At 52.0% G+C, this 26,579-nt stretch overlaps 1 protein-coding gene across 1 annotated transcript in view; it reads right to left on the bottom strand.

The window, feature by feature from the left end:
• Window positions 1-26,579, bottom strand: part of GCKR (glucokinase regulator) — a 105,105-nt gene that overhangs the window by 16,555 nt on the left and 61,971 nt on the right. Inside the window, exons 3-5 of the mRNA XM_074989168.1 lie at window positions 8,639-8,757; window positions 8,279-8,377; window positions 7,900-7,997 (exon numbers count right to left, since the gene is read on the bottom strand). Coding sequence (XP_074845269.1) covers window positions 7,900-7,997; window positions 8,279-8,377; window positions 8,639-8,757 — 316 coding nt within the window. The remainder of the gene's footprint in view (window positions 1-7,899; window positions 7,998-8,278; window positions 8,378-8,638; window positions 8,758-26,579) is intronic.

Genomic DNA, 26,579 nt, shown 5'->3' with positions numbered 1-26,579 from the left:
TGTAGACTTGCATTTTGGTGTGAGTGTACAGCTTGTTGTTATTCCACACTCTCTTGCTGAGTCTGGACAGAGTTGTGGCCGCTTTACCGATCCTCCTATTTAGCTCAGTGTCCAACGACAGGGTGTCAGTGATGGTGGACCCGAGGTAAACGAACTCGTGGACGACCTATAACGTGTAGTTGTCAATGCTGATTGATGGGGATTCAGCAACATCCTGACCAAGTACGTTTGTCTTCTTTAGGCTGATGGTAAGCCCAAAGTCCTTGCACGCTTTGGAGAACTGATCCAGCAGTTTTTGAAGCTGGTCTTCTGTGTGAGACACTACAGCAGCATCGTCTGCGAACAGCATGTCTCTGATGAGGACTTCTCGCACCTTAGACTTAGCTTTCAGCCTTGAAAGGTTAAACAGTTTCCCATCAGATCTTGTGTGCAGCAAGACGCCCTCTGTTGAAGATCCAAAGGCATGCTTCAGGAGAAGTGTGAAGAAGATCCCGAACAGTGTCGGAGCAAGCACGCATCCTTGTTTGACGCCGCTCCTGATTCTGAAAGCATCCAATAATGCGCCGTCATATTGGATGGTTCCTCTCATGTTTTCGTGGAACGACTGGATCATCTTGAGTAACCGTGGAGGACAACCTATCTTGTGGAGCAGTTTGAACAGACCATCCCTGCTGACCAAGTCAAAGGCCTTGGTCAGGTTGATGAAGGCTATGTAGAGTGGCTTTCTCTGCTCCCTGCACTTCTCCTGCAGCTGCCTTAGAGAGACGACCATGTCAACGGTAGACCTCTCTGCACAGAATCCACACTGTGATTCGGGGTACACCCTCTCAGCAATCTTCTGGAGTCTGCCAAGGATGACGCGAGCGAACAGTTTACCAGTGATGCTTAGGAGGGAGATTCCACGGTAGTTTTTGCAGTCGCTTCTGTCTCCTTTGTTCTTATACAAGGTTACAATGTTAGCGTCACGCATGTCCTGTGGAACTTCACCCTCTTTCCAGCACAGGCACAGTAGCTCATGTAGGGGTTCCAGGAGTGTGTCCGCGGCACATTTGATTACCTCTGGTGGTATACCATTCTGACCAGGGGCCTTTCTTGCTGCAATGCTGTTGATGGCTCTCTTCAGTTCACCCACAGTCGGTTCTTGATCCAGTTCGTCCATTACTGGTAGGAGCTCGACGGCATCGAGGGGTGTGTCAACCACAACGTTCTCACGTGAGTACATCTCGGAGTAGTGCTCAACCCAGCACAACATCTGTTTGGCTTTGTCAGCGATGACTTCACCAGATTTGGATTTCAGAGGTGCCATCTTGTTCTGGGTGGGTCCTAATGCCTTCCTCATACCCTCGTACTTTCCTCTGAGATTACCAAAGTCGGCACAGGTCTGGATGCTGCTGCGTAGCTGGAGCCAGTGGCTGTTGGCACAGCGCCTGGCTGTCTTCTGTACAGTTCTTCTGGCCTCTCTAAGTGCTTGCTGGGTACTCTGGCTTGGTGAGCATTTGTACTCCAGAGCTGCGTCTACACGTGCACGCTACTTCGAAGTAGCGGCAGTAACTTCGAAATAGCGCCCGTCACGTCTACACGTGTTGGGCGCTATTTCGAAGTTGAAATCGACGTTAGGCGGCGAGACGTCGAAGTCGCTAACCCCATGAGGGGATGGGAATAGCGCCCTACTTCAACGTTCAACATCGAAGTAGGGACGTGTAGACGATCCGCGTCCCGCAACATCGAAATAGCGGGGTCCTCCATGGCGGCCATCAGCTGGGGGGTTGAGAGATACTCTCTCTCCAGCCCTTGCGGGGCTCTGTGGTCACCGTGGGCAGCAGCCCTTAGCCCAGGGCTTCTGGCTGCTGCTGCTGCAGCTGGGGGTCCGTGCTGCATATACAGGGTCTGCAACTAGTTGTTGGCTCTGTGTATCTTGCACTGTTTAATGAAAGTGTGTCTGGGAGGGGCCCTTTAAGGGAGCAACTTGCTGTTGAGTCCGCCCCGTGACCCTGTCTGCAGCTGTGCCTGGCTCCCTTATTTCGATGTGTGCTACTTTGGCGTGTAGACGTTCCCTCGCTGTGCCTATTTCGATGTTGGGCTGAGCAACGTCGAAGTTGAACATCGACGTTGCCGGCCCTGGAGGACGTGTAGACGTTATTCATCGAAATAGACTATTTCGATGTCACAACATCGAAATAAGCTATTTCGAAGTTGGGTGCACGTGTAGACGTAGCCCAGGAGTGCAGCGCGCTTGTTTTCAATGACTGGAATCATCTCATCGGAGTTAGCTTCGAACCAGTCATTTGTGTTTCTAGCTCTTCTTCCAAACACCGACAAGGCCGTGTTGTAAACTGTATCCCTCAGATGTTGCCATTTGGGTGTCGCATCGGCGCCCCCAGGGCCACTGCGCAGATTTTCCTGGAAGGTCTCTCTGAACTTTTCACCTTTCTCCGAGTTTGCCATCTTTCTGGCGTCAATGCGGGGCCTTCCAGCAGGTTTAGAGCAGTACAGCTTCTTGGGTCTCAGCTTGAGCTTGGAGCAAACTAGCGAGTGATCTGTATCACAGTCAGCACTATGATAGCTGCGTGTCAGAAGGACGTTTCTGAGGTTATTACGCCTAGTGATGACCACATCTAGTTGATGCCAGTGCTTCGAGCGTGGGTGTCTCCACGACACTCTGTGCTGTGGCTTCGTTCGGAAGAATGTGTTTGTGATGCACAGATTGTGGTACGTGCACAGTTCAAGGAGACGCTGTCCGTTGTCATTCATTTTTCCCACACCAAAGTGTCCTAAGCAGGAAGGCCATGAGGCCCAATCAGCTCCAACTCTTGCATTGAAATCACCCAAGATGTACAGTTGTTCACGAGTAGATATTTGCGCTACAGCAGCACTAAGCGCGTCATAGAACTTGTCTTTTACTTCTGTTGTGGCGTACAAGGTTGGAGCATAAGCGCTGATCAGGTGGACAGGACCGGCGCAAGTTTGTAGCGTGATCCAAAGAAGTCTTTCTGATACGCCCATGACTAAATCCACCATTTGTAGAAGGGTGTTTCTGACAGCAAAGCCAACACCAGGTCCCTTCCAGTTCTGTGATATACATATTCTGCTCAGACAGACCCCTGTGTCCCAAGTATTCTGCTTAGGTACCCCTTTGACCTTGAATCCCCAAGGCTCCAGAACAGATAGCCCTTGTCCATAGACCCCAGGGATCTTGGCCAGAGGTGGAGTGCAGAGTCTCTCAGCAGGCTCTCAAGGAACTGTGGAGCAAGGGGTCTTGGGAGCTAAAACATTGGAAACAGTTCATGAAGCTGTGGTAGCCAATAAATACCATGTTAGGCACAGTGTTAGTATAAGTGTTGGGAATTTATTTGACCTGACCATATTATACTTGTCCCACAACTCTAGTCATCGTTGTAAGGTATCAGACGTTGAATTAGCTAAAGTAAGCTTTGGCTTAGGTAAAAAGGAACACCGTCAGGCTTAGAATATAGGAGTATTTTTCCATAGCAACTGGTAAGGTGTTAGCCTCTCAGGCTAAGTCTGGAATGTCCCAGAGAGAAAGGATGATGGTCTACCATGGTACAAACCTAAGAAGTGCCTTCATCCCCTGTGGCACCTGAAATGTACAGGCTCAGATCAAAGAGATAAGGTGTACACCAGAGCATCAGAAACACAAAGTGGAAAGCTGATTAGTAAAATCCAGTTCTAGGTGATGTACCTTTTACTTGTAAACAGACAGAGCATAAAATGGTTTGGGATGTAACTTTGTGAACACACTTTCTGTGCAAGCTGACTATAACACCCTGCACACAACCACTTCCTGGTGACGGTTAACAGAATGAACAATGTAACATTACATGATTAAAATGACCATTGGGTCAAACCTCTGACTTGTGCCAGTGGGTCCCACTTTCATGCAGATTATGCTTGCTGCAGAAGTTCACTGTAGTCTTCAGTGTAACCCTGCTCTCTTAAGGCAATGGTTACAACTTATTGAGCCACTTTTGTCATGGGCCAGCAACAGGACTGGTAGGAGAACTCCCACAGTCACTATTGTTCCCTTGTATTTAGTAGGCATAGGTCAGCCTTCTGCCCCAACAGGGGTCTGTCTTTCCTCTCAAGGGTGTCTCTGTAGGGCCTGGAGGAGGAACCATGGGCAGCTGTTGGTAATGTTTCCCTGCACCACCAAAGTGGTTACAGTTTCCTGGGACACTTCCCTGTGACCCCCTCTCTCTTAACACCTTCTTCACTCTTACCTCAGGGCATGCTTCCTTGCAGCTAGTTGGTGTTTGTACTTCCCAATCCTTTGGTAATACTTCTTGTCCTCTAGCTCTCCTAACTTGAGTGTGTGTGGGGTGGGATGGGGTGGGAGGGTCTTAAACAGATCTAACAGGCCCTTAATTAATTTCAGGATTTCAATTAAGCCTAATATTCTCAGCTGACTCTTTCCAAATTATTTGATATCAAATGCCTTAATTAGCATAATGCTCTTATCTGACTCTTTGCATGTTAATTGGCCTTAGGTGTCTCAGTTAGCCTGCCATGCCCCCACCTTTTTTTTTTCTTGGGTTACTCAGGGAACACAAACCTGCCTACTCTGTTGGCCTCACTCTCCTATAATTCCTGGAAACATGCAAAGGCATGTGACTAGATCATGTAGTATTGAACTCCATCGTGTGCCTATACTTTTTCACAAACTGCTTGGAACAATGGATTCCTCTCCACACGGCAGAAACCATAAAAGACCTTGGAAACATCTCAGTTTTCCCTCTTTCCTCCTGTGAGCTCTGGACAATAGGACTCCTCCTAATGTGATCAGACAGTTTACTTTTGTTGCAGGACTGGCATCTCTTATGGAAGAACAGCCATCAGTTTTGGGGTGCGTCAGCCCTATTTCTCAGCAGTTTGTCCTGAATCTGATATCAGTTGTGACTAGTGCTTTTTATTGGTTAAAAAAAGATGGTGCTACTACTCAGCCAGCTTTCCCTCCCACTCCAAGCCAATCCCATGGCTGGGGCTGCCAAAGTGCCAGTACTCAGTACTGGCAAGTACCGGCACAGAAAAAGCACTGGTTGTGACCTACTGAGGCATGATGACACTATAAAATACAATAAAAAACACAGTAATAATAGGAGATTTCAGTTGTCCCCATATTGATTGGGTACATGTCACCTCAGAATGGGATTCAGAGATTAAATTTCTTGATGCCTTAAATGACTGCTTCTTGGAGCAGCTAGTACAGGAACCCACAAGGGGAGAGTCAATTCTCGATCTAGTCCTGACTGGAAAGCAGGATCTGGTCCAAGAGGTAACTGTTACTGGACCGCTTGGAAATAGTGACCACAATATAATAACTTTTAATATTCCTGTGTTGGGAAGAACACTGCAGCGGTCAAACACTCCAGAATTTAATTTAAAAAAGGGGAATTACACTAAAATGAGGAAGCTAGTTAAACAGAAACTAAAAGGTAGAGTAACTAAACTAAAATCCCTGGAAGCTGCATGGAAACTGTTTAAAGACACCATACTAGAGGCCCAACTTAAATGTATAACCCAAATAAAAAAACACAGTAAGAGACCCAACAAAGAACCGCCATGGCTTAACAGCCATGTTAAAAAGGCAGAGAGAGAGAAAAGGGCAGCTTTTAAAAAGTGGAAGTCAAGTCCTAGTGAGGAAAATAGAAAGGAACACAAACACTCCCAAATTAAGTGTCATAATGTAGTAAGAAAAGCCAAAAAAGATTTTGAGGAACAGCTAGCCAAAAATTCAAAAAATGATAGTAAAAAGGTTTTTTAAATACATTAGAAGCAGGAAGCCTGCTAAAAAAGCAGTGGGGCCTTTGGACGATAAAGATATAAAAGGAGCGATCAAGGAAGACCGTGCCATTGTGGAGCGATTAAATGATTTCTTTGCTTCAGTCTTCACGGCTGAGGATGTTACAGAGATTCCTAAATCTGAGCCAGCCTTTTTAGGTGACAAATCTGAGGAACTCTCCCAGATTGAAGTGACATTAGAGGAGGTTTTGGAGTTAATTGATAAGCTGAATAGTAACAAGTCTCCAGGACCAGACGGTATTCACCCAAGGGTTCTGAAAGAACTCAAATGTGAAATTGTAGAGTTACTAACAGTGGTTTGTAACCTATCTTTTAAATCCGCTTCAGTACCCAATGACTGGAAGATGGCCAATATAACGCCAATATTTAAAAAAGGCTCTAGAGGAGACCCTGACAATTATAGACAGATAATTCTAACATCAGTACCAGGCAAATTAGTAGGAACAATAGTAAAGAATAAAATTGCAAGGCACGTAGAAGAGCACAAATTGTTGGGCAAAAGTCAGCATGGCTTCTGCAGAGGGAAGTCATGTCTAACTAATCTATTAGAATTCTTTGAAAGGGTTAATAAACATGCGGACAAGGGGCACCCAGTGGACATAATATACCTAGATTACAGAAAGCCTTTGACACGGTCCCACACCAAAGGCTTTTATGTAAATTAGGCGGTCATGGGATAAGAGGAAAGATGCTTTCATGGATCGGGAATTGGTTAAAAGACAGAAAACAAAGGGTTGGAATAAATGGTAAATTTTCACAATGGAGGGGGGTAACTAGTGGTGTTCCCCAGGGGTCAGTCCTGGGACCGATCCTGTTCAAGTTGTTCATCAATGATCTAGAAAATGAGGTAAGCAGTGAGGTGGCAAAGTTTGCAGATGACACCAAGTTGTTCAGGACAGTCAAAACCAAAAGGGATTGTGAAGAACTACAAAAAGATCTCAGCAAACTGAGTGATTGGGCCGCAAAATGGCAAATTAAATTTAATGTGGGTAAGTGTAAGGTAATGCACATTGGAAAAAATAACCCAAATTACACGTACAACATGATGGGGTCAAATTTAGCTACGACAGATCAGGAAAGGGATCTTGGAGTTATAGTGGATAGTTCTCTGAAGACATCCACGCAGTGTGCAGTGGCAGTTAGTAAAGCAAATAGGATGTTAGGAATTATTAAAAAGGGATAGATAATAAGACAAAAGATATCATACTTCCCCTATATAAAACTATGGTAGACCCACATCTTGAGTACTGCGTGCAGATGTGGTCTCCTCACCTCAAAAAAGATATATTGGCATTAGAAAAGGTTCGGAAAAGGGCGACTAAGATGGTTAGGGGTTTGGAACGGGTCCCATATGGGGAGAGGCTAGAGAGACTGGGACTTTTCAGTCTGGAAAAGAGGCGATTGAGGGGCGATATGATAGAGGTATATAAAATCATGAAGGGTGTGGAGAAAGTGAATACAGAAAAATTATTTACCTTTTCCCATAATACAAGAACTAGGGGACACCAAATGAAATTGATGGGTAGTAGGTTCAAAACTAATAAAAGGAAATTTTTCTTCACACAGCACACAGTCAACGTGTGGAACTCCTTGCCGGAGGAGGCTGTGAAGGCCAGGACTCTATTAGGGTTTAAAAAAGAGCTCGATAAATTTTTGCAGGTTAGGTCCATAAATGGCTATTAGCCAGGGGTAAAGTATGGTGCCCTAGCCTTCAGTACGAGGGCAGGAGATGGATGGCAGGAGATAAATCACTTGATCATTGTCTTCTGTTCTCCTTCTCTGGGGCACCTGGCATTGGCCACTGTCGGCAGACGGGATACTGGGCTGGATGGACCTTTGGTCTGACCCAGTATGGCCATTCTTATGTTCTTATATTATTATTTGCTTAGAGCAATAAACTTGACTGGTAGTTGTCACGTCATCTTTTGAATATATTTTATAATGACCCCAAGTATAGTCAAACAATTGACTTTATGATTTATCAACAGGTGAATGCAAGGGAAGCTCAGAGCAAGAAGCTTGGACACTTCTTCCTGATCACCACAGGGCTCCTATGCAAGAGACATTAGCTAGTTTCCTTACCTGCCCCAAATGTTGGGATGCACTCAGCACCATCCATGATAGCAATGATGCCCAGTGTGTGCCAACCCACCATGTACACACAGGCCTTCTTCTGCAAGCTGGGAAAAGGACAGCACACAGGTATTACTCAGATGCTCAGTGGGTAGGGACACAGCACAACACTGGACGTCACTGGACATGCTCAGGCAGAACACAACATAGGGTATTACTGGTGTTGCTCAGGGGAGTAGCAGGAAAGCACAGCATGGGGAGTTGTTAATTGACTGTTTCACCCAGGTCCCCTGAGTAGTTCTGCAACCTACACATTTTTCTTCTCCCTCCTCCTTCTGTCCCCAGGCCCCCAGTCTCCCACAGAAATGTAGCTGTCTGCCCACCTTACCTGGTGCCTGCTTGCTTCACTAGCGCAGCAATCTTTTTGCTTTGGGCATATGTGACTTTGTGTGCACGCTCGTATGTTCTCAGGATTTCCAGGAGGCACCTAGACATAGGACGAACATAGAAAGGGCTCATGGAGCCTACATATGCCAAGCTCCTGCCCACTATGGTGCCATTCCAAGTGTGACCAGGAGCAGTCAACTACAGAAGTCTTTTCCCAATGTCCATGCATGACACCAACACTCCCAGCAAATTCCTGAGCATAACAATAGGTCAGCTGGTTTCCCAGTTACAACAGGAACTTCAGCACTGTGAGAGGTTGCCTGGAGCACAAAGCCAACCAGTTCTGTAAATGAAGACTTACTTCTCTGAGATATCAGTGTCCTTGGAGACTGTCTTGTGTGCTGCCAGCAACAGGGTCTCTAGCAGGATCTTGGTAGCACTCCCACCCTTCATCCATGAGGAGCCACTGATGCCTTCAGGCTGAGGCAGTAGAAGAGAGAGAACTGAATGACACATGGGCATTGGGCTTCCAACTGATTTCCCAATTCCTGTCTTGAGTGTACTAAATCCCACTCCCTGTGCATGCCTTTCCTGGGGGATTGAACCCTGTCTTGCAAGCAGCACCACCCCAGGTAGTTATTCCATAGAATCATAAACATGTATGGATGGAAATGACCTGAGCAGTCATTAAATCAAGACCATTGTCCTCAGGCAGATACCAGGTACACCTCTTATGCCATCCCAGAGAGATATTTGCCCAACCTATTCAAAAAAACTTACACTGATGAGGCTTCCAAAATTGCCCCTGGAAACATATTCCTGAGTTTAACTAACCTTATAGTTACAAAGTTTTCCCTAAAACCTAACCTAAATGTCCTTTGCTGCAGATAAGCTAATTACACTCTGTCTTCACCTCAGTGGAGAACAATGGATCACCATCCTCTTTATACGAGCCTTTAACATATTTGAATGTTGTTATCATGTCCCCAACAGCCACCTTTTCTTATGACTGAACATTCCGAATTTTGTAACCTTTCCACAGACATGAGGTTTTTCTAAACATTTTATTATGTTTGTTGCTCTGCATTGGACTCTCCAAGTTGTCCACATCGTTCTTAAAATGTGGTGCCCAGAAATGGTTACAGTTCTGCAGCTGAAGCCTCAATAGCTGCAAGTAGCACAGCACAATTACCTCTAGAATCTTACCTGACACTCATTTTAATAGACCCCAGAATGAGATTAGCCTTTTTTGCACAGGCATCACATTGCTGGTTCATATTCAATTTGGGATCAACTATTGTCCTTTCATTCTTTTCAGCAGTACTACCACCTACCCAGTCATACCCCATTTTATAGAAAAGCCATTAGATTTTCCCTTCTTACATTTGTCTTCAGTGAATTTAATCTTGTTGATTTCAAACCACTTGTCTGATTTGTCAAAGTTGTTTTGAATTCTAATCCTGTGCTCCAAAATACTTGTAAACATTTCCAGCTTGGCATCATCTGCAAATGTACAAGCACACTCCCTACTCCATGTCATTAATGAAAATATTGAACAGCATCTGACCCAGGACAGGCCCATGGAAAATCTCTTTAGGTATGCCCATCCAGTTTGACAGCAAGCCATTGATAATCACTCTTTGCGTATGGTCTTTCAACCACCCATTCTACAGTAATTTCATCTGATCATATAACCCTAGTTTGCTTATGAGTGTGATCATGTATGTCAACAACCTTACTAAAATCAAGTCTGTTGTTTTGCCCCTATCCTCCAGGTCAGTAACTCTATCAAATAAGAAAATTAGACTGGCTTGGTACAAGTAGTTCTTGATTAAGCCATGCTAGTTATTTCTTACGCTCCTATTATCCTCCAATTCCAGATCTGAAGAAGTGGGTCTTACCCATGAAAGCTCATTATCTAACACATAAATGTGTTAGTCCTTAAGGTGCTACAGGACTGCTTGTTTATTATCCTCTAGGTGCTTACAAACATAGGGCATGTTTTCACTCTCGAGAAGATCGAAGCTGTCACAGTCAATCTTCCAGAATTCAATTTACCGCATCCGGTAGGGACATGCTAAATTGAACTCACAGGGCCCCATTGACACTGGTACTCCTGCTGAGGGCCAGACTTAGGCATACACAGAGCATGCAGCTGCATAGGGCATCACTAAATTGGTGACACCACTTTTCCACAAATTATATAGTGCCCAGTGCTGTGCCTGAATGTGTGCAGTGCAGCTGAAGGCCAGTGCTGCCTCAGGCAGCCCCAGTCCCCTGGCCTCCACGATGCGACCACACAATCCCTCTGCTCTTCTGTTGCACCCCCCTGCTCCACCTCCCAGCCCTGCGACCCAATCCTCTGGCTCCTCTCCTGGCCCCCAGCCCAATCCCACACCCCCTCAGCTCTCCCCACCCCCCACTGCACCTCCTGGCCCCAGCAGCTGAAGCCCTCAGCCCCCTCATCCCCTTTCACACACACCCTACTATGATGGCCCCAAGATCTGCTGGCCCCAATTCCCTGGCCTCCACTCCACCTCCTGAATGTGGCCATCCAATCTCCCTGTACCCCTGCTCTGCTTCCAGCCCTGACACCCAGCCCCCAGCCCCTCCCCACTTTGCCTCCTGGCCCCAGCAGCTGAATCCTTCAGCCCCCCCCTTGCACCCTGCTCTGATGGGCCCCAGCTCCAGTGGCCCCAATCCCCTGGTCTCCTGCTCCATCTCCCAGCCCACAGCTCTGGTCAGCTGCAGCACTCTTCCTTCCACCTATTCCCCCACTAGTCTCCCTGTCCTTCTCCTGCCCTGCAATCCTGAGCACAGCCCCCTATCCTGCAGCACAGTGCCCCAACAGCTGTTCTGGTCCCCAGCAGGGAAGAAGAGTGCAGATGTTTGGCTGCAGAGGGCCCCAAAGTCTTAAGGACAGACCTGCTCCTCACTCCTGTTGTCCTCCTGCAGTGGAGACAGCAGGGAAGCTTGAATTATGGTATCTCCACTACGTAGCTGTAGTTGCGTAATGTAATTCAACCTTCCCCTTCAGTGTAAACTTGGCCTTATTGTGTACTAATTTGTTCCAGTATCTTTCCAACTATCAAAATTAGACTGACTGAACTATAATTGCCAGGACTCTCTTTGCTCCCCTTTTTTAAAAATTGGTATTAGGTTTGCTCTTTCCCAGTCCTCTTGGAGCTCACCCATTCTCCACACGTTCTCAAGAACAAAGACCAGTCAGTCTTACCTGAGTACCTGGGAAAATAATGGAAGGGATCCTCAAGGAATCTATTTTGGAGCACTTGGAAGAGGGGAAGTGATCAAAACTAGTCAACACGGTCTCCCACAATATTCTTGTCAGCAAGTTAAAGGAATGTGGATTGGATAAATGGACAGTAAGATGGACAGAAAGCTTGCTACAAGGTTGGGCCCAGCAGGTAGCGATCAATGGCTCAATGTCAGGAAGGCAGTCGGTTTCTAGTGGAGTGCCCCAAGGTTCAGTTCTGGGTCCTGTTCTGTTCAACATATTTATCAATGACCTGGATGAGGGGTTGGATTGCACCCTCAGCAAGTTTGCGGATGATACTAAGCTAGAGGGAGAGGTAGATATGCTGGAGGGTAGGGACAGGGTCCAGACTGACTTAGACAAATTGGAAGACTGAGCTGCAAGAAATCTGATGAGGTTCAATAAGGGCAAGTGCAGAGTCCTGCACTTGGGCCAGAAGAATCCCAAGCATTATTACAGGCTGGGGTCCGACTGGCTCGGTAGTAGTTTTGCAGAAAAGGACCTGGGAGTTGTAGTGGACGAGAAGCTGGACATGAGTCAACAGTGTGCCGTTGTAGCCAAGAAGGCTAATGGCATATTAGGTTGCATCAAGAAGAGCATTGCCAGTAGATCCAGAGAAGTGATTATTCCTCTTTATTTGGCTTTGGTGAGGCCACATCTGGAGTACTGTGTCCAGTTCTGGGCTTCCAGTTATAGGAAGGATGCAGATACACTGGTGAGGGTCCAGCGGAGGGAGACGAAAATAATTAGGGGACTGGAGCATGTGACTTATGAAGAAAGGTTGAGGGAATTGGGACTGTTTAGTCTGCAGAAGAGAGGACTGAGGGGGGACTTGATAACAATCTTCAACTTACTGAAGGGAGGTTGCAAAGAGGCTGGAGAGAGACTGTTCACAGTGGTCATGGATGGCTGAACATGGAACAATGGTCTCAAGTTGCAGTTGGGAAGGTCGAGGTTGGACATTAGGGAGAAACTTTTTCACTAGGAGGGTAGTGAAGCATTGGAATGGTCTACCCAGGGAAGTAGTGGAGTCTCCATCCCTGGAGGTATTTAAGTCTCGCCTCGACTCAGCCCTGGCAGGGCTGATCTGATGGGTTTGGTCCTGCTTAGAGCAGGGGGCTGGACTCAATTGCTCTTTTAGGTCTCTTCCAGCTCTATTGTTCTATGATTCTATAATTGTATGATAAGTCATGCCTGACCAATCCGATTAGCTTCTGTGATGAGGTAACTGGCTCTGTGGACATGGGTAAGTCAGTGGATGTGATATACCTTGACTTCAGCTCAGCTTTTGATACAATCTCTCAGAGCATTCTTGCCCACAAGTTAAGGAAGTATGGATTGAATACATGGACTATAAGATGGGTAGAAAGCTAGCTTGATGGTTGGGCCCAAACTGTAGTGGTTTATGGCTCAATATCTGGATGGCAGTTGGTTTCAAGTGGAGTGCCCCAAAGCTCAATTCTGGGGCCAGTGTTTTTCAACATCTTTATTAATTAAATGGATGACAGACCGGATTGCACCTTCAGCAAATTTGTGGATGACACAAAGCTAGGGGTAGAGGTACACATGTTGGAGGGTAGAGATAGGATCCAGGGTGACCTGGATAAATTGAAGGATTGGGCCAAAATAAATCAGGTGCAGTTCAACAAGGCGAAGTGCAGAGTCCTGCACTTGGGGCGGAAGAATCCCAAGCATTGTTATAGTCTGAGCACCGCCTGGCTAAGCAGTAATACGATGGAAAGGGACCTAGGGATTATAGTGGATGAAAGGCTGGATATGAGTAAACAGTGTGCTCTTGTAGCCAAGAAGGCCAATGGCATATTGGGGTACATTAGGAGGAGAATTTTGAGAGGATCTAGACAGGTTTTTGTTCTCCACTATTCTGCACTGGTGAGGCCATATCTAGAGTATTGCATCCTGTTTTGGGCCCCCCCAGTACAGAAAGGACGTGGATATGATGGAGCAGGTTGAGCGGAGGGCAACAAAAATGATTAAGGGGCTGGAGCACATGACCTATGAGGAAAGGCTGAGGGCTTTAGGCTTATTTAGTTTGCAGAAGAGAAGACTGAGGGGTGATTTAATAGCAGCCTTCAACTTCCTGAAGGGGTGCTCTAAAAGGGATGGAGAGAAACTGTTCTCAGTGGTGACAGATGGCAGAACAAGGGGTAATGGTCTGAAGTTACAGAAGGAGAGAAGTAGGCTGGATATTATGAAAAACTACTTCACCAGGAGGGTGGTGAAGCACTGGAATGCATTGCTTATGGAGGTGGTGGAATCTCCATCCCTAGAGGTTTTTAAATCCAGGCTTGACATAGTCATGGCTGGGATGACTTCGTTGGGGTTGATCCTGCTTGGAGCAGGGGACTGGACATGATGACATCTTGAGGTCCCTTCCAGCTCTTTGATTCTATGCTGAGTATCTTGTATTAAATGCCTCAGCCTTTTTGATGTCATTGCTCATTAGCTCTCCTTTCCCACTAAGTAGAAGACCTATACTTCCCTTCATCCTTCTCTTGCACCTAATGTATCTAAAGAACATGGCCTTTTTATGTTTTATGCCCCTTACTATGTATAACTGCCTGCAGGGGGCTGGATTTGATGACTCCAAAGGTCTCTTCTAGCCATGGGATTCTATGATTTTATGAGCTCACTGTGTGACTTCCCCCTTCTGCTTTGTGCGTAAGCGCCTCTGCCATTCTTTTGCACCCCTCCTGAGCAATCGTTCCTTTTATGTAGCATTTCTTTTTCGTGACTGGGCCACTGGAGAGCTCCAGGTGAAGCATACTGACCTCTTGCTACTAATCTTTTCTTTCCTTCATTTCCGGAGGTTTGCAAATGTGCTTTTAATATTGGTTCACTGAGAAGCTTCCAGTTCTCCTGAGCTCCTTTATCCCTTAGATTTTCATCCCAGGGAAACATACCAAGGAGTTATCTGAAGTTGTTAAAATCAGCTATGTGAAATCCTTTGTCCCTGTTCTGCTGCTCTCGCTCCTTGTTTTTCTTAGGCCTTAGTGGTATACGTTGTCAAGGTCAGAAACAAGTGAGTTCCAGTCTCTCACTGCAGCTGTCCATGGGCTGCTTGTCCAACTGAGATGAGCCCAGAGCCGGGGCCTCCTGGGCCTTCTGCATACAGATTACAGCTGTCCTGCAGGCAGTACTTCACATGGAGCTGGAACAAGTGCCTGTGATGGGAACTAGAGCTAATGGGAATCCAGACCTCAGTCAACTCATCTGCAAAAGGCTGCTGGTGATATGTAAACTTACTGTCTTGCCATTGCATGGGGTACAAAGAACAGGAAGGAAGCACCAGGGAGAGAGAGAGAGGAGCTGGGCTGGGTGAGCCCAGTGTGTTCAGGAGCTTGCTGGTGCTCTCCAGCCCTGAGAGTAAGGGCTAAAGGGTGAGAAGTCCTGTCTCTAATATTGCTGCTTGGAATTGTATTGGTATAGGTGATGGAAATGTAAATAATCACACACAAGTTGCCACTCAACTGAGGAAGTCTGAGGATATGTCTACAAAGCAAATTTATTTCCAAATAACGGCCATTTTGTTACCGTCTACACAACACAACCACTATTTTGAAAAAACTTCTAAATAGCAGTTGGCTTATTTTGAAATAGGTAAACCGAGTGCCTTTTTTGTAAAAAAGAAGTGCCAGTACTCAGATCTCAATAAATATAAAATGCCTCTCCCACTCCCCCCTTCCTTCCTTCTGTCTGCAACCCTGTCCACGCTGCTGCTTTCAAGTCCTCAGCAGGAAGCTACAAGCATCACAGACTACAGCAGCTTCTTGGGGATTAGAACCTATTTCAAAGTGAGCCACAGTGGCTATGTGTACACTAGTGAGATTTGCCAAAAAAGCCAGGGATCTTTTTAAAAAATCCTGTGGAGCGCATACACACAACATGCACACTTTCGATATTGAATCAGAAGACCACAGCACTTCTTCTGGTGGCCCTCCTGCATTCCCAGATGAGAAAGAGTGCCGTTTTCTGATTCTTTCAGGAAAAAAATTGTATGTAGAAGCCCCAGGGGCCCATTTTTCAAAAGAGCAGTCCTCCATGTTGCCAACCAACTGGAGCAGGGACACACCTTGACCAGCACAATTGGAGCGCTATGCTCTCTGTTTCTGGCCACTTTTAAAGGCATCAGGAGCCTTGGAAACCCGGTGACAAGAAGCTGAGAGCATGGAAGCAGAAGGCACACAGGCTGCTGACACCCAGGCACTCACCCATCACAGCTGGATCAAAGCCATGGCTAGCAGCCAGCAGCCCCGTGACCCCCAGAGGCTCTCCAGGGAGCCAACTCTCCCAGGAGTCCCTTCAGGCCACCAAATACAGGGCCCTATCCTGTATAGAGCCTGAGCTGAGGGACCTCCTTAGCCTGTTAGAGGACAAGGCTGTCTTGAAGGAGACCACTAGTGAGAGGTAGACTGCCCCCGCCTATTCTTAGCTTGCCATTGGCTTGGTGGCCCATGGACACCCCACCTGGACAAAGGAACAGGTCCACTCCAAAGTCAAGATGCTGTGGCAGAGAGTACTCCTGGGCCAGGGATGTGGGCAGGGGTCAGGTGCAGGACCCTCCATCTGACCCTTTTACAAGGTGTTCCACAGCCTCCTTGGGGGCAAGGACAGCTCCCCCACACGCACACCCGACATAGCAGTGGAGTAGGGCCCTGCATCATTGGCATCAGACCCTGAAGCAGAGGAGAAGGAGCCAGGCCCATCCAGCCAGATCACCCTGCTGGAGCCACCCTCAGAACTGAACGATGGGACCCTTGTGATCACCGTGGCCTTGGTATCCTCCAGCCAGGCCACGTCAAACTGGTCATCCCCAGACCTGTTTGAAGATCCCATGGTAAGCACCACCTGGCCCTGCCACAGCTGGACATGGGCCAGCCACACAGCCACTGTCCCCAGCCCAGGCACACCCCAGAAGGCCACAATTCCCGGCTTGCAGACATGGCCACAGATGACAGTCAGCACCTGCTTCCACAGATAGCTCCACAAGCCACACATGGGCGGGGGAGGCCCAGATTGTGCCCAGCACATGCCCACAACTGATGTGGGACCCTTCAGTGCCCAGGAGCACGAAGGCCACTGGGCTGTCTGATGGGGGAGCTGCTGCACATGGGGGCAGCACAGCCCTTGGGGCTGTGGTGTGGGACTGACTTACCATCTCTCTCTCTCCTCATAGCTGTGTGGTCTGAGGGTGGGGAAAGCCCCTCCGCACCTCTGGGGCCTGCCAACCCTGTCCAAGTCCTGGAGCCAGGAAGTCCGGGAGTGGAGGAGGAGAGGACCAGGGCAATGCACCACTGGTGCCCAGGTAGGCCCATGCCCAAAAGGCCCATCAGCACACCCAGGATGACAGCTTGGCCTACATGGCCATCCTGAGGCACCAGAATGAGCTGGTGGAGTGGCGGCTGCAGGTGGAGGAAGTGGACCTGGCGAGGTTGCAGGAAGCTTAGGCCAAGATCATGTCCCACCTGTGGACAATCACCAGCATCCTCAGGGAGCAGTTGGCCCAGTCATCTGCCTGTGCTGCTCCTGCCACTGCTGCCTTGCTCCTCCTGCCCCCCGGTGCCCCATACACCCACCCCAACTGCCCCTGCTGCCCTGTTCCTGATTGAATTCCTCCCAGCCTTCATGATGGGCTTCACACGCTGGCTGATGGCCATGGTGGACAGCGCCATGCCAGCCCCCACATCTGCCCCCACCCCTTCTGCCCCTTGCTGAGCCTGAGCCCACTGCACCCCTCCCACAGACACACTTCCCCATTACCCCAGCCCCAATGGGGACCCCAAACTTATGTCAAGAGGGCCTCCTGTGGCCACTGTGGATCACAACCCCCCCCAAGCCCTGCCAAGCCTCACCCTGTCCCGAGCCCCGCACCCATTTCAGATGCCCCCCCACCCCCTGTCCCAAGCCCCTACTATATACATAGTTAACCATTGTTCCACAATGTAAATAGTTATTAACATGTTTTATTTTGTACAAGGTTTTCTGTGTTGAAGTAAACAGTTTATTTTTCTCCACCCCCATGTCCCTTGTTACTGGGGAGAGGTGTGTAGGGGGGTGTCATGGTGGAGATAGTGTAGGGATGTGGACCTGAGGCTCCCACTGGGCATGCCCTGGGGAGGGTCATTGGGGCCCATGGGCACTGCTGTCCAAGTGGGCCTCCCAGATCTGCACCCCATCATGGTGGGCTTGGCAGTCAGGGGCCACGCCTGGCTGTTTCACCCCAGGAAGAACGACTCCGTCTTGCTCTCCATAGCTGTGTCTAAACGTGCACGCTACTTCGAAGTAGCGGCACTAACTTCGAAATAGCGCCCGTCGCAGCTACACGCGTCGGGCGCTATTTCGAAGTTAACTTCGACGTTAGGCGGCGAGACGTCGAAGTCGCTAACCCCATGAGGGGATCGGAATAGCGCCCTACTTCGACGTTCAACGTCGAAGTAGGGACAGTGTAGCCGATCCGCGTCCCGCAACGTCGAAATTGCCGGGTCCTCCATGGCGGCCATCAGCTGGGGGGTTGAGAGACGCTCTCTCCAGCCCCTCAGCTCACTGGTGGCCGCGTGGAGCGGCCCCTTAAAGGTCCCCTCCCACTCCCTTCCTGTGCAGGAAGCTGAGGCAACGTGCAGGCTCCTGCCTGCACACGCAGCGAGCCTGCACAGCCCTCAGCCAGCCAGCGGCGATGGCGAGCCGGCAGCCCCCCCAGGGGACCCCCCCCAAGGGGAGCCAGGGCAGCCAGCCGAGCCAGAAGACCAGCCAGTCTGGGAAGCGGCAGCGGGGCCCCTCCTGGACGGAGGCCGAGCTGGGGGACCTGCTGGGGCTCTGGAGCGAGGAGGAGGTGCTCCAGGTAATGGGGAGCAAGAGGCGGAACGCGGATGCGTTTGCTCGGCTGGCCGACGGCCTGGCTGCCCGGGGTCACCCCGCCCGCACTCCGGACCATGTCCGGAGTAAGGTGAAGGAGCTGCGGCAGGGTTATGCCTGGGCCCGGGATGCGGCCAGCCGATCTGGGGCCGCCCCCGTCACTTGCCCCTTTTACAGGGAGCTCAGGGATATCCTGGGCTCCCGGCACACCTCCTCCCCTCCGGCCACCCTTGACACCTCGGCTGACGAGGCCCAGCAGGCCCTGCAGCCGGAGTCCGACCCGGAGGCAAGCCCCGCACCCTGGGGGCCCCCCCCGGAGGCCATCCCCGGGACATCGCGGCAGGAGGAGGAGGAGGAGGAGGAGGGGGGCTCCTCCTCCGCAGAATCCAGCCTGCAGATCCTCCTCCTGCCATCCCGGAGCAGCAGCAGGGCCTCCGACCCCCGGGGATCTCCGGACCGTGGGAGCGGACCCACAGGTAGGTACCCCTCTCTGGTGGACACCCCTGGGCTTGAGGGGGCGGGGGTAACAGAGATGTGTCCAGGGCCCCCCACACGCTCACATGGCCATGGCCCCAAGGACACCAGGGCCATGGCCCTCACAGCACTGCAGCCATCAGCCCCTGCCCCCCCCCACCCTGCATGACAGTGCCATGCCCCATCCTCGGGCCAGGGGGGAGCGGAACCTCGAGGGGCCCCCGGGCGGAGGGGGTGGGACACCCCGCAGCAGCAGCATGTGATGGAGTGGGGGGAGTGCCAAAGGGAGACTCAGGCTACATATCAGCCACAGGAGCCGAAGAGCTCCCAGGGCCAAAGGAGGATCCTGGCGCTACAGCTGGCAGGTGACACCTCTGCCCCGAACAAACAGGAGGGAGGAGCCGAGCTGGCTTGGAATTGGGGGGCGAGGGCGGGGACCACAGGTAGAGGCTAGGGGAAGGGAGAGCTGGTAGGCAGCCAGCCAGAGGAAGGGGAAAGCTGCATCCCAGAGGGCCCCCCCCTTGGGGTCTTCTCCCCACGACGGGTTGGAAGGACTGTCTCTTCCGACAGCTGGTGCTGTCACTCCTGCCAAAAACTGGCCATCTGTGGCCTAAGAAAGCTCTCCTGCTCTCAGACCCTGCGGGGTGAAGTGAGAGTCGCTCCCACCAGGGGACGGGGTGCAGGGCAGGGGGACCCCTGAACCCCATCCATTACAGCAGCATCTCCCGGGGAGGGGGATGGGGAACCTGCAGCACAGGGCAGGGGGGACCAAGGCCACGGCTCGGGGCCCACACTAACGCCTGTCTCCATTCTTCTTCCCCCACTCCTCTCCTGTGTCCTGCACCTGCACCTGCACCATCCGAAGGACCGGAAGAGAGCGCCGGCGAGGCCTCAGTTGTCCCGGAGAGCCCTCCGGGACCATCGCTCCAGGGCAGCCCCTCAGCTGAGGAACGACCGGCCCCGCGGAGGGCAAGATGGCGGACCCCGCGCCTACTACCGGCGACGGCGACGGACCCCCAGCTGCTGGCCATCCTCCGCCGGCAGCTGGAGGTCTCGGAGCAGCACCTCCAACTGCAGGAGCGGGCGCTGGCCTGGCGCCAGGAGGCATGGGGGGCCTACATGCAGACATTTAACTGCCTGGTTGAGTACCTGGCCCCCCATGCCGCGCCGGCCGAGCCATCGCCCGCCGTGCCCGCTCCTGCAGCCCCACCACCAGCTGCTCCAGCCATCGCCGGGCCGTCCGCCGTCGCCCCACCACCCACCCGTGAAGGCCACAGCGCCGAGGGACCCCTGGAGCCACCTGAGACTCACCGGCGCCGATACCTTCCTGTCCAGCCCACTCCCACCCAGCCGCGGACCAGACTGCAGGCACGGCAGGGCTCCCGGCCGGGCACGCCCAGTGCTGGGCTCTAGGGGCGAGGGGCCCGGGACGTGGCCCCCCCCTTGCTGTATATAGTTTGACTGGTTTTTTTTGGTGCCCCCGTTTGCCCCGTCCCCCCCATGTAAATAGTTCTCCCCATTCTCCTCCCTGCTTTTCTTTTTTTTTGATGGCGCACACTTGTTTGCTTTGTTGTTTTATTTGTGCACATCTTGCTTTGGTTGAACGTTTGTCCCTCCTTTTTGGTTTGTGTTTCACATATTTATTTATTTACATACCAAAAAAAAAAAGTTTCTGAAAGACAAAAAAAAAGTTTTCGTTCAGCCACAAGTTCGTGCTGTCATTTGTCCAGGACAAGTGGGGGGGGGGGGCGGTGGGGTGCTCCATGGTGTGGGCGTTGGGGCAGGAGTGTGGGGGAGGAAGGGGCGGGCAGTAGGGGGCCTGAGCAGAGTTCACCCCACGGCCTGTTGGTCGAAGTGGGCCCGCAGGGCCTCCCGGACCCAGGTCCCCTCTGGGTCCACCTGCCGACTGGGGGCAGCAGGTGGCTGCACGTGTGCCCTGCCGGCCTCCGCGGCCCAGCCCTGCAGAAAGGTCTCCCCCTTGCTCTCCACAAGGTTGTGCAGGGCGCAGCAGGCACTCACAATCTGGGGGATGTTGTTGGGGCCCTCATCCAGGCGGGTCAGGAGACATCGCCAGCGTCCCTTGAGGCGGCCAAATGAGCGCTCCACCACCTGGCGCGCACGGTTCAGGCGCTCGTTGAAGCGCTCCTGGCTAGCGGAGAGATGGCCCGTGTAGGGGTGCATGAGCCACGGCCGGAGGGGGTAGGCCGCATCTGCGATGACGCAGAAGGGCATGGTGGTGTCCCCCAGAGGGATCTCCCGCTGGGGGATGTAGGTCCCCGCCTCCAGCCGACAGCACAGGCCCGAGTTCCAAAAAACCCGGGCGTCGTGGGTGCTGCCAGGCCAGCCCACGTAAATGTCCTGGAAACATCCCCGGCTGTCCACCAAGGCCTGCAGGACGACAGAATGGTAGCCCTTCCGATTGAGGTATCGTCCTCCACTGTGCTGCGGGGCGCGGATGGGGATGTGAGTCCCATCCAGAGCCCCGAAGCAGTTGGGGAAGCCCAGGGTGGCAAAGGCGGCGACAGTGGCATGTGGGTCCCCCAGCCTCACGAGCCTGTGCAGGAGCATGGCGTTGATGGCACGCACGACCTGCAGAGAAAGCACATGGGACAGCCCCAATGAGGGGTGAGCAGGGTGTGTGTGGCCCTGCCCTGCCCTGGCCCCCCTGCCCTGCCCTGGCCCCCCTGCCCTGGCCTGCCCTGCCCTGCCCTGGCCCCCCTGCCCTGCTCTGGCCCCCCTGCCCTGCCCTGTCCTCCCCCTGTGGGTTCTCTTACCTCCATGAAGACAGCCCCAACGGTGGCCTTTCCGACACCAAACTGCTGCCCCACGGATCGGTAGCTGTCCGGAGTGGCCAGCTTCCAGACAGCGATGCCGACCCGTTTCTCCACAGGGAGGGCACGCTGCATGGCAGTGTCCCGGTGCCTGAGTGCGGGGGTGAGCCACTGGCACAGCTCCAGGAATGTCTGCCGGGTCATCCTGAAGTTCCTGAGCCAGTGGTCGTCGTCCCACTCCCCAAGCACCAGCCGCTCCCACCAGTTGGTGCTGGTGGGGTAGCTCCACAGCCGCTGGCGTGTGAGGCGGGGGGTGGAGCGGGGTGCTGCAGGGTTAGGGGTTGAGCCCTGCTGCCCTGGGAGCATCTCCTCCCCTGGGGCAAGGAGGTACTCAGCTGCCTCCCACATGGCATGGGCCAGGGCAAGCCCTGCTCCTGCCGGGAGGGCTGGGTGGACCTCTAGCTGCTGCTGCTGCTGCTGGGGGTCCATGACTGCGGCGCCCGGGGTCTGTGTGCCTATGGCTCCTCAGACCGCGTGCTGAGTGTATGTGGGAGGGGCCCTTTAAGGGAGCGGCTAGCTGTTGCCCCGGAAGCGCTAGTCCGCCCGTTGACCCTGTCTGCAGCTGTGCCTGGCATCCCTATTTCGATGTGTGCTACTTTGACGTGTAGACGTTCCCTCGCTGCGCCTATTTCGACGTTGGGCTGAGCAACGTTGAAGTTCAACATCGACGTTGCCGGCCCTGGAGGACGCTATTTCGATGTCGCAACATCGAAATAAGCTATTTCGATGTAGGCTTCACGTGTAGACGTAGCCCATGTTATGGAGGACAGAGCATACCCTCCACAATCTGAGGGACAGTGTGCCCCCTCCCCAAGATCCCGGCAGATGAGGAGAAACCTGAACTGAACCTTCAGGTGGCCAAAGGCACACTCCATGGGGTAGTGTGTCCATTTGAGGCAGCTGTTTACCACAGCCTGGGTGAGGTCGAAGTGGCCTGTGTATGGCTGAATGAGACAGGGGTGAAGAGGATTAGGCCACATCCCCCACTATGCACAATAGCATGGTGACTTCCTTGCCCACAAGCTCTCACTGGGGGAGGTAGGTCCCCACTTCCATCCTCCAGCAGACGCTGGCGTTACAGAAATCCCATGCGTCATGGGCCCGGCCCAGCCAGCCTACACAGCTATCCATGAAGAGTTCCCAGTGGTCCATCAGGGCCTGCAGCACAACCAAGTGGTAGCCCTTCCTTTTAATATAGTGAGCTGCACTGTGGTCCAGGGTATGGATGGCAATGTGGGTGCCATTGATGGTGCTGAAACACAGGGGGAAGCCAAGGGCTACAAATCTGGTGATGGCCACATCCAGGTCCCCAGTACAGACAACCCTTTGGAGAAGGATGGAGTTGCTTGCCCTCATGACCTGCATGGGATGGAGAGAAAATATGTTCATGAGCATGTGAAGGCGTGCCCCTGGTCCCAGTGGGGCCCCTGCCCCCTCTCATCCCTCTTCTCCTCTCTGAGCCCTCTGGGCATTCCCCTCCATGAAGTCACCCTGGTCAGTGGGCCTGTGTAAGGATGGGACAGCATGGTCCCCTGGGGACAGGCCTCCCTGCTCCCCCAAACCGATCCCTCACACAGCAATCCTGGTCCTCAAGGGTCCCCCTTGCCTGCAGGCCACCTCCCTCATCCCCTTGCTGGGTCTGTGAACCAAGCATGCCTCACCTCCACGAGGACAGCCCTCATGGTTGACTTGTGCACCCCAAATTGCTGTCCCATGGAGTGGTAGCTGCCCAGGGTGGCCAGCTTCCATGTCATGATGTTGACTCGCTTCTCCAGCAGGAGGGTGGGCCACATGTTGGTGTCGTGGCATCGAAGAGTGGGGACGAGCCAGGTGGAGTGCTCCAGAAATGTCTCCTTTCTCTTGCAGAAATTCTGGATCCACTGCATGTTGTCTCATTCGCCATCACCAGCCAGTTCCACCATTTTGAACTGGTGGGGTGGCTCCAAAGATGCCTGATTGCCCAGGGGTGGAGTGATCTTGGGGGGGTTGGGCTCCTCAGCCTCCGGTGTGTGTTCCTCCAACCAGAGGAGCTGGAGGGCAGCCGCAATCACCATGGCCAGCAGCCCAACCACTGTGTGGCTGTGGTGCCGGACTGGGTGCTGCTGTGCATCCACAGCTATCAGCTTCTGGTCCCTGCTCCAACTCTGCTGTGCTTTGTGCAGCAAGGCAGGCCTCAGCATGTGCAGGGAGAGGGTGTTTGGGAGGGGTCCTTTAAGTGAGCCCCTGGCTGGAGCTCCCAGAAGGGCTTGCAGGCCATTTGTCCCCAGATGTGGTGTTTTCTGGCCCATTCTTTCGAAAGAGCGGCTGGGGCTGTGTGGCTGCTCTCTGTGAACAAGAGGATTGATTTTTCCATCCACTTTTTGTGTGTGGCTGTGATGTTCCAAAAGAAGATTTTTTGGAAGAGATCTTCTGGAGGAACTTCTTTCAAAGGACCGTTGTAGTGCAGACGTAGCCAGTGTGTCCAATGCCTCTATTTTTAAACAGGCTCTATTGTGTGTAGACACTATTCCAAAATAGCTGAGGGCTATTTTGTGTGTGGCTTCAAAATAAGCTATTACAGAAAACCTCTTATTTTGCAATAACACTGCTGTGTAGCCATACCATGCAAGGTTTCTAAGGCATCTGAGAAGAGGGATAGAGAGGACCCCACTAGAATGTCAAATCCCTTCAATTTCTACTGTGACCTCTACATACAGTTCTAGCTTTCTCCCCAAGCCTGCCAACAGAGGGAGGCATGTGGGCAATTGCTAGGGGGCCCAGGGCTGCTGCTGCCACTGTTGCCCTGCCCAGGTCGCAGGCCCTTTTAAATAGTTGTGCTTTAGCAGCATAGTAGAGCTGCAGGGAGCCTCAAGGCTTGGATTTATGGAGCTGCAGGTCAGGATGGGGCCCAGAGGTTGTAACCATGTGAATGAGAGGGGAGAGCTGGGCTAAGAATACAGAATGGGGGTGCAGGCTGGAAAGAAAAGGAGGGACTGAGCTCAGAGATAGGAACTGCAGGAGCAAGGACTGAGGGGGTGGAGAAAACAAGCTGGGAAGGGAAAAGAGTGCTGTGGGGGGACGCTAAGGTGATCATATTTCCCTGCCTCAGATATGGGACAGGGAACTATGGTGAGAGGGGTAGCTCCACCAAGTCCCTGGGAGCCAGGAAGGAGGCGGCAGCCGCTGGCACTCCCCATGAGTCCAGGGAAGCAACACCCCCAGTGCTCCCCAGAAGCCCTGCCTAAGCAGCAGCTGCTGGCCCACCCCAGCCCCAGGGAAGCTGAGCACCAGGAAAGCAGCAGCAGCTACCACCCACTGCCAGCCCTGGAGAACCAGGAGCCCTGGGAGGCTACAGCTTCCAGCGCCCCCCTAGACCTGGGGAAGCCGCAGCAGGAGAACTCCAGAAGAACTCCAACCAGCAGCTGTGCCTCCAGAGAAGGTTAGCCGGGGGTAGGGCCCAAATATGGGACAATTAGTCCCTTTTAAAAAATAAGTAGGGATGCCTTTTTGGCACCCCAAATGCGAGACCATCCTGCCCAATATGGGACAGATGGTCACCCTAGGAAATACAGAGCTAGGCAGCGACAGTTGGGAGAAAAGAGCTGAGTGGTGGGAAAGGGCACAAGACTGCTGTGGGGCAAAGGTGGGCTGGAGGGGAAGGGGCAGAGCTGGGCACAGGAACAGACCTGGTCAGTGTTGATGGTGTGGCAGAGAGGAGATGGAGGGTGGGAAGGGGGCACCTCCAGGCAGGTGGGGGATGGGGTTTCAACCAACGGGGGGTGGGGTCTACTGATGGAGGGGTGGCACTTGGGGTTTCTTTGGGTGTGCGGGGAGGGGGCTTGTGGCTCTGTCCGAGGGAGAAGGCAGGGGCCCCATTGATTGTGCTGCCCAGAATTCGCGCCAGTGGGGCTGCCCTTCCACATCCTGCTTTGTTCACACAGATCACAAGAGTAATGCTGAAAGGCTGAAGGCAGAGCTGTCTTCCAGTGCCAGCAGGGCACCCTAGATTTGCTCCCATTCGCCTGGCTCCCCCGATAATGCCACCATGCCTATCTTCCATTGCCTGCCTCATCTCCTCCTGTTGTCTTCTGGCTGAGCTCCTTTAAAAGAGACCGTAAAACCCCCCAGGCATCTTTTGTGCATGAGCTAGTTAACAAAAAATTGCTTCAAGAACAACAAGAAGTCCTGTGGCACCTCATAGACTAACAGATATTTTGGAGCATAAGCTTTCGTGGGCAAAGACCCGCTTCATCAGATGCATAAGTGCGGGGGGGAGGTTTCAGTGAGGTATTTAAAGGTGGGGTCCCAGTAAGAGGGAGGGCCAGAGCTGACAAGTTCTATTCAGTAAGGTGGATATGGCCCAGTATCAATAGTACTTATCAAAAGAGGAAAAATCAAGTCAGATCAGACAGGGGGATGTGAGCCTTTGTCAGCGTCTAATGGGGCGATATTAACGCACAGGGAAGAGGAGCTGTTTTTGTAATCTGTGAGCCACTCCCAGTCTCTGCTTAATCCTTGGTTAATGGAGTCAAATATGCGAATAAATGGCAGCTCAGAGATTTCTCTCTCTCCATTTGATTTTTGAAATTTCTTTGTTTCAGAACTGTCACCCTTAAATCTGCCACTGAATGTCCAGGGAGATTGAAGTATTCCCCCACAGGCTTCTGTACATTACCATTGCTGGAGGCCTACAGAGCCCCACTAGCAGCAGAAGCCCCCTGCTGCTCCCATGGTAGAGACCTGAGCTATCTGCACTTATGCTATCACCAGGGGTAAAAGTAACAACATTTCTTACAGGTATTGTCCTATTGCAGCCTGGGGCCCAGCCAGCACTTTAAAGAGCTCCTTGCTCACTTTCAGCACAGCTCAGCCAG

This window comes from Carettochelys insculpta, chromosome 3 (genome assembly GCF_033958435.1).
Source record: "Carettochelys insculpta isolate YL-2023 chromosome 3, ASM3395843v1, whole genome shotgun sequence".
Classification (NCBI taxonomy): domain Eukaryota; kingdom Metazoa; phylum Chordata; order Testudines; family Carettochelyidae; genus Carettochelys; species Carettochelys insculpta.
The sequence above is the reverse complement of the archived record's forward strand: the minus strand, read 5'-3'. Positions and strand labels throughout refer to the sequence as shown.